The sequence below is a fragment of the Anoplophora glabripennis genome, unplaced genomic scaffold (genome assembly GCF_000390285.2).
Source record: "Anoplophora glabripennis isolate ALB-LARVAE unplaced genomic scaffold, Agla_2.0 scaffold1495, whole genome shotgun sequence".
Classification (NCBI taxonomy): Eukaryota; Metazoa; Arthropoda; class Insecta; order Coleoptera; family Cerambycidae; genus Anoplophora; species Anoplophora glabripennis.
The window spans coordinates 52,184-61,102 of record NW_019426011.1 but is presented as its reverse complement, the minus strand read 5'-3'; the positions used below and the strand labels follow the sequence as shown (position 1 = coordinate 61,102).

The window sequence follows — 8,919 nt, the reverse complement described above, 5'->3', positions numbered from 1 at the left end:
GTTGCCTCTGATTCAAAGGAATGTCTTCCAAAAACTCATACAGTGTGTTCTGCAGAAAGTTGAGGTAAGCAGCGCCTGTTAATCGGTTTGGTAAAACAACAGGACCTAGAAACCTGTCACCTACAATACCCATCCAAATGTTTAATGAAAAACGTGCCTGATGTCCAGATTCTATTAGAGCATGAGGATTTTCGTCGGCCCAAATATGCGTATTGTGAAAATTAAACACTCCATTTCTTGTGAACCCGGCCTCATCAGTAAAAAGAATGTTTGCAAGAAAACGAGGGTCTTCAGCATCATGACGTAGAAACCAGCGGCAAAAAAACAAACGTGCTTGATGATCATTTATTGGATTTAAGGCCTGTACTCGTTGCACATGGTATGGATAAAGCAGTTGCTCGTGAAGGATTCTCCAAACAAGAGGACCACTAATTCCTACCTCGGCTGATATTCTCCGCACACTCGTACCTGGATTCTGCTCTACCAGTGCTAGAATTTCTTCTTCTGCTCTAGGAGTGGATACCGACCTTGGTCTTCCGGATAAATGGCACTGTTTGCTCAAGGAACTGGTATCACGCAATCTTTGGTGAATTCTTCCAAACATGCGTTGTGAAGGAATCTGGCGATTTGGATAAGCGTCAACATAAAGACGTCGTGCTTCGGTGGCGTTGCCATTAGCACGACCATACATGAAATGCATGTCTGTTAATTCTGCGTTAGAGTAACCAGCCATAGCGAAAAAAAAACTTGTACACTGAGAACAACTGTCAAATATGTACTGTTTATTTAAGAAAATACACGTTTTTGCAAAATAAAAAAAGGGGCTAAAAAACAAAACATTCCATATCTCCACAACCGTTACTTTGCGGATCCATATTTATTGAGACTTTTCTGCTTATTTTGGTTCATACTATTACCTCCTTAAATATTTTACACTCTTTTTTTAACACCCTGTATAAGACAAGAAGCTATTTTTATGGTTGTTCGACAAAAATACCATTATGGAATTTACACAATATACATTTAAAAACATCTTACATTTACTTCATAATTTAGTAATTATTTTTTTATTTTAGGGTAAGAACTTTCTGAATGAACCAATGAAATTTGATGTTGTTGGTGATACAGTGTTAGAAATAAATATTACTAGCCTTCAACCAGACAGTTTGTACTCTGTCCAAGTTGCAGCACTGACCAGAAAGGGAGATGGAGACAGAAGTCCTCCGGTAAATGTTCGTACACCAGGAGGTGTACCTAGCAGGCCAGACTTAATATTGAAGTAAATATATATATTTTTTGCATATGGATATATTTTGTTGTCTTAATTTAAGACTGAATATTTAACCAGAAGTAATTTGATTCACTCATACAGATTGTTAGGGAAATCACTTTGTAAATTTAAGAGCCAATTCTTTGCACCGTTTTGACCCATACAGCAGACATTCAAAACTCGCGTTTTCAAGAAAAATAAGTTTTAATTACCAAAGTGTAAAATTATTATATTGTTTATGAAAATTTTAAACTAAATATATATTTGAGGAACAGATTTTGATTGGTTTAACTGTAAATTAATTATGTACCATCGTGAAAAAACAATTTATTCAAATTAAAATTAATGCGTGAAATTATAATTTTTTTAATTACCAAAGTGAAATTATTAGACTATTCAAATGACAATGCAACTCGCCTGAAAGTCTAATACTAATACATTTTTAAAAAATAAGTATAATTTTTCATGTTCTTTTAAAGTATTTATCATGAACAATAAATTATTTGTAATTGTGGTGAACAAAGGTTAGTAAAGGCTGTCCTCGAGTTACGTCGTTTTGATATGTTTCGAGTTGCATCAAACAATATTTTAACACTAGTTCACAATCTAACGTCTGTAGCTTCTCGCCAAGGCCCCCCTATCTCATGAGGCCGGGGCTATACAGCCCCTATTGCCCCCCCCCCCCTCCTTAAGCCGGGCCTTCTTCCTGTCAGTGTTATCGAGAAATGTATGAAAACAAGAAAAAAAGAAGCAAAACAAACTCGAATTGATACGTTTTTTAAACCAATGATTTAGTTTGATTCTTTCTATTTTTTCAATTGTGCAATATGTATGTCGGAGACACTTGGTGGACATAGGAATTAGTTTACTATGTTGTCTCTATCGAAATAATACACGGGTGACGTGACACTATTTATTACAAATACGGGAGCTGGTATACAAGTTGTAGAATAGGAACTAACGGTCCGCCACTGTCAGCCCTAGCAACCTGTTCACTACTTTTTTATCAAAACAATAGTAACAGTAATAATAATAATAATAGTAAAAGCCACACGGCTATGGTTGTTTCATCAATTGAATGATCTAGTTGCTTCCCGGGCTTTCAGTTTTGTTCCGTTCACAGGGGCGTTACCCAGTGCATTCCTTTGCCTATCAGTTTACTTTTTACCAAACATGACCATATAAGGAAGTGTTTACAAAAGTTAGATAATGATGGTCTTTCACACACAGGCTAAAACTTAACCCTGAAGAGATAACAATTTGGTACTCTAATATTTCTGTAACATAAACAAAAACAAGTCCTCAACATTTCATCGACGGCGACAGTTCTTCGAGTGGCTACGAATTCATAAGCGGTTACAGGGGTGATGCCGACATGTATGTACCAAATAGATGGTTTGTTTTATAAATAAAGTATAGTTATTTAATATTAATATGTAATTTTTTTTACATTATATTATGTTCTGATAGAACCTAGCTCACTTTATATAGAAATGGATGATGAATAAATGTATCGACTTACGTCGTTTCGATTTACGTTATACTATATTTTGAAAACTGAACATACTATAAGTACGAGGATTGCCTGTATATGTGTTTACATTCTATTTACAAGAATGTATTTTAAATGTAAATATCACGATGTGCTACTTATTAACTTACTAAGATTATGCTCAGCAAATGAAGCTAGATATGGGCAATGTTACCCAGAAAACCGGTGAGAATATGGACACAAGAAGTATGTGGAGGAACAAATTTTTCAATTTATCAAAGCACCTTTGCTAGAAATACCCAGAGTATTGCAAGGCAAGTTAGAATTTCTCATTAGACTGTGTATAGAACTCTTAAAGAACAGTTACTTATCAACTACAAGTGAACCGGGGAATCAACATAGTTATACAGTGTAGGAAAGTACCGATGGTCTATCAGAAGTTACGTGAGAGCGATAAAGTAAGCCATAGAAATCCATGTGATAGACAAGGATGGCTATAATGAAGGGGTCTAATAGTCAACACCCATTTCGCCCTTCCACAAATAAGAAGTGGATCTTATTTGTGGAAGGGCGAAATGGGCGTTGACTATTAGACGCCTTCATTATAGCCATCCTTGTCTATCACATGGATTTCTATGGCTTACTTTATCGCTCTCACGTAACTTCTGATAGACCATCAGTACTTTCCTACACTGTATGGATAAAAAGTCTATAAATACAGCTTTGTTAATGAAATACTCAAAAGCTGAAGGGAATCTGGCCTGGTGCGTTTTTCTTGACCTTTCCAAGGCGTTTGATTGCATAGATCATTTTGCAAAAATTGTATAGGTATGGTATTAGAACTAACAAATTGTTGATATAGGGTATAATAATAACAAAATAAGATCAAACGCCCTGGAATTGTCAGGGCAAGTGCTGCAGGGAGGTATACTGGGACCTCTTTTGTTTATAATTTTTGTAAATGACTTGTAAATATTATTTTGAATAAAATGTAAATAAACAATTTACAGTCAGTTATACAAATTTGTTAATAAAGAAATCAAATTATATGAATATACTTAAAATGGGTAATGTATTGATGATTTCTAGAAAACAATGGTTTTCTGAGAACAAACTACTTTTGAATGAGAATAAAACAAATTGTACCTTATTTGAAGTTAATAACTCACTAGAGACCCCATTGAACATTTACATTGATTAATCAAGAAATAAATTTCTCTACGAGTGTGAAATTTTTGGGTATATACACCCACATGCGGGCGACACGGGTCTGTGTCACATGCAAAGGCAGTACAAGTTTAGCACTGGGTGTTAGTGCATGAGGCTTAGTCAGCGTACAGCTTATGTATTCGTAGGTGCGTATTTTCTTTCGTGATTTTTTTCCACATAGTATATTACATGCGTTGTTGAAAAATTATACCATGGAAAATTGTGACGCAGGTCCCTCAAGGCCTTAAAGACCTAAAATACAAATAAGAGACCCTAAAAATATAGCAAATAATAAATGACGGCAGTGTGTATGATGATAGTGAGGAATACACTGACAATGAAGATATTTCAGATAAAATTCTTAGATTATTTATATATAAAGTGCTATATAACAATATTTTAAATTCTGAAGCTGAAGATTCGGCAGCGAATATAGGATCGGCTACTGGGACAAATACAAATGGCAGTTTATGGGTTGATGATGTCGACATAGAAGATATACCATTTACAAAAATAAAAAGATTACTTGTACAACCAAAAGGAAATGAATTACCAATAGATTATTTCTTTTTGATTGCCGAAAAAAGTTTTCTAAATATATTATTGGACGAAATAAATAAACAAGCCGAAGTTATATTTTTGTCTGGAGCACATGTCAAATCATGAATAACTTCTTGGCAACATTTGACTTTGCCAGAATTACGTATATTTATGGGATTATTATTGCATATCGACTATTTGGCTTGAGATGTTTCTCTCAACACATAAATAGAGATCGCTTTTTGGTTATTCTCAGTTGTTTACATTTTAGAAGTAACCATGTCACAGATGAAAATGTGCAAGTTGACTCCACAAAATGTCCACAAATCTATGATATATTTTTTCAACTACAAACTGTTGGAAATTTATCAACTCAGAAAGCAGTTTTCCTTGGACGAGACTTTGGTGCTCTGGAGAGGGCGACTTGTTTTTTGGCAATACATAAAAAATAAGCGACACAAATATGGTGTCAAATTCTTCAACTAATGTTTCTAAACATGCATCTCTTATATAATCAATACCCTAACAAGAAAATGGCTTTTTATGAATTTCGGTTGGAGGTAATACGATCACTTCTGGGTAGTAACGAAGAAAAAACTATACAGCTATCGAAACAAGAAAGTGATGTACAATGTGCAGCAGAAACAAAATTAAGAAGAGCACTTTGTTTCACTGCAAGCCATGTCCTAATCAGCCTGGACTGTGTGTGGGAGAGTGTTTTGCTCAGTATTTAGGTATAGCGAAAGCTATTAAAAAATTGTAGGGTTTACAGAAAGGCATCTAATGAAATCATAAAACACAGGGTGTTTTATTTGAAAAAGTCGAGATTTTTCAAATTTTAAATTATCAGTTTTGGCACGATTTTTTTTGCCCCCTGTATATCGCAGGTCAACTTTTGATACGTTTTTTGAAAGAGCCATCTTCACTCTACAATTCCTGAAAAAAAATCATTTCTAGCTGTCATACAATCATAATTATGTCAACTACTAGAAATGACGAAACATAAGAAAAAAAATGAAAAGTCGATTATCTCGAAAACTATCAATATTTTAATAGGGATCATAACACAAAGTACCGTTACTTTTTCACGTAGAATTTGATAATGCCATAAAAAATATGGGTTTCCAATTAAAAAAATTAAGTTGGTACCTGCCCAGGAAAAACTGAACACCCTGTATATGCAAATATATTTTCATTTTGTGCAGCTCAGGAAAGTAGGCAATTCTGTAGAAAAAAAAATTGAGATATCTTTTATTAACCTAAATATTGGACTTACGCGCACTAGGTGGACACGGTGTATACAGGGTGATTCAGTCATAATGTCATTAATTTTAAGAGCACATGGAGAAAAATGAGTATAATACGATGGCGTGATTAAAAAAAAAATTAAATGCATATTTAAGCTGAAAAACATATTTTCAAATCATTATTTAACCCCCTTTTCAGGCTGTTACTGACCGGCTGACGTCAGCTTGCTACGATATAGATGCAATGTTGCCATATTTATATATTTTCGCTTAATATAAAGACAATAAATAAACGGTTTGCTCACGTCAGCCAATAATAATTTAAAATGTTATAAATTATTCTTTATAATTATGCAATCAACATATTAAATTGTTATTGTTGCCCAGCAAGAACCTCGAAAAGGTCTGAGCATGACCTGCCAAAAATAATTTTTTATTAACATCTTAGTGATAATTTTTTAATTTGCTGTAAGCCTTGCCCATTCAGATGTTCAGGTAGAAAATGCGGCCCAATTAAACGATCGCCATATACTCCTGCCCATACATTGACACCGAATCTCCTCTGAAAGCTAAACCGACGAGTAATGTGCGGGTTTTCATCTGACCAAATGTCACTATTATGGCTGCAAAGAAATTAGCTCTGTTTCACTTTAAATAAAATTTAATATTGAAGTTACAAAACTCCAAGAGTTCAAATAATTTAAATTTCATTTCATAACCATTTCAATTTCATTACAGAAATAGTGACATAGAAAACCAACACTCACTAGATAAATTATAAAGAGAGGGTGAAATGTATGTAGTATTTAAATATTGACTGTAAGTAATAGAAGATAAAAATACAATCGGACGGAGACAAATAAACAACTCGGTACGTGTTTCCGAACTAGGCTAACCTGTGTCGAGGTCAATAACCTTCTAATTTGCACGTGCACTTTAGTCTAGGAGCCAGACAGGGTTCCGTTGCCAACCAGAGTGCCACGGCTGCAAACAACTTATTCTAAAGTAGTTTGACCTGAATCCAAAAAAATTGGTCGCAAAGCCTGAAAGTGGTCAGTTTAATTGTTATCAACAAATTAAATGTTTAAATGGCTGTAAAAAGTTTATTTTTATAGTTAGTACACGGAACCTGATCTGTCTCCTAGACTAATACGAACTGTAGTAGGATCGTATTCCATGCAAAGTAGAGCAAAAAGTTGTCGGTCTTTTATCAAAGGAAAATCGTGTCATCAAATTGAGTGTAATGAATAGGGATGATTGTTTTCGAATGTACGGTTATTACAATTTATCATTTTTAATATTATTAAGGTTTTCACGTTTTATAATTTATTATGTTAAATAATACAGTTTTAGTATTTCAATTTATTATTTAATATGCAGTTGCGTATAACCAGTTTACATAATAAATGTAAACTTTAGTGTAAATCTAAACTTTGGTGTAACCTATACTCGACGGCCAAAATTATAGATAGTGATTCATCGCTAGCTCTTGGACTAGTAAGGGGGATGAAGCGTGCCGGGAACGAAAATCCATTGGCGTGTCTGCGTAAAAGGCAACAAGATATAGAAAATATTGAAAAAACATAATAAAACATAACATCTAATATTTTGTACGGTTTGCTATAACCAGCACTTTGATCAATTTTAATTATTAGAGCATTTTAAAACGTCCCAGTTGTGTTTTTTTAATTTATAAATTTATTATAGCCATGGAATTAGACCCCTCTTCTACGCTTATGCTATGACGTTTCTCAGGTCGGGCAAATCAAGTCCGTTTACACCCACTAAAAATGCATTTCCCTATTCCCTACCAAGTGCAAAAGACAGAGATAAAATATAGATCGACGTTCAGTGTAACTCAGTCTATACATGATTATAGATTCTACCGATGTGCATGGCAAGCGGCACAAAGATAAATAATATTGAACCGTATAGAAATCATTTTATATTTTATACGCATTATGGTAATAGTGTTTTTATATTATGTATTAGTCACTCTTTATAATTTCGGCCGCCGAGTATAGTTAGGCACTTATTGTTTTTGAGAAAGCAATATTTATGTTTTTTACCTGTTTAAAATGCCAGCACGAGTAAAACAGCATTCATCCGTCCAAAGCACTTTGTTAATAAAGTTCTGCTGCACTTAGGAACAAAATGCAAAATTCAAGACGATTGGGGAAATCAGCTGCTTCTAAAGCTTGAACTTTTAAAAAATGTGTTATGTTAACTCCTTTGCGGGAAAAATGCGGGAGATACGTAGGGTGGTAGATTTGAATAAACGCTTTAAATTGTTAGGGAATGGTTTTGTAACCGTGTGTATTGTATTGTATAGTTGTATATTCGGGTATTTAGTGTGCCGACTTTTTTTATTTGATAAAATACAGTATGCCTACAAACCTCTGCTTTATTTATTTTCATTTAACGAAAGTTGACTTCGAGAAGTCAGGCTTGTTAAAACATTTTGCACAAGTTAATACAATTATTAAAATTAGTTATAATAAAATGCAGCATGATCCTTTATTTACTTTCATTTTATTGGTTTCGTACATATGTATCCGTATACTAAAGCGGATTAATTAAATGTGAACCACAGATTATGATGTGAACTTGGCAACGCTGTTCGCTTCAGCTGACGATTTGTTCGTGACATTATGTTACAAAATTTTCCGAGCATCCGGGCATCTGGCAGGGCCGCCCTCTTAACGGGAATTATGGGTTCGCGCCATTATTCTATGGCAAGAAATTGGCCTCAATGATTTGGGATCGAGGGGGATTATCCCTCTTTATCCTGCCTCATCTCGTGTAGGCCTGGACAGCCTTCGTAGGTGGGCCCCATCCGTCGTCTACCCCGACCGCAAATGCGGCCGGTGTAGGCGCTTTGTGGGACCTCCTTTTGTCCTGGCTGGGCCCCGCCGGCTAGGGCCCTTTCTTCTGGCGCTCTTCTTGCTTCGCCGGCTCGTCTGTGTAAACCCCGGGGGTAGTGTCATGTTTATGTGTGGTATGGTTGGGTAGGGTAGTGCGGCTATGCAGCCTGGGATGCGCTTTGCTAAGGTGGCCCTTAGGCTAGCGCGGGAGGGGAGGGGTAAGGAGGGTATGGGGGGTGTGTATGTGTGTGTGTGTGTGTCGTTGTCTTCGTTTCTTGATCCTGGCTCTCTGAAACA

At 35.3% G+C, this 8,919-nt stretch overlaps 1 protein-coding gene across 1 annotated transcript in view; it reads left to right on the top strand.

Moving 5' to 3' along the window:
- Window positions 1-1,001: 1,001 nt before the first annotated feature.
- LOC108915846 (tyrosine-protein phosphatase Lar) overlaps window positions 1,002-8,919 on the top strand; it is a 44,103-nt gene continuing 36,185 nt past the window's right edge. The window contains 1 exon segment of the mRNA XM_018721991.1: window positions 1,002-1,279. Within this exon segment, the coding sequence (XP_018577507.1) occupies window positions 1,002-1,279 (278 nt within the window).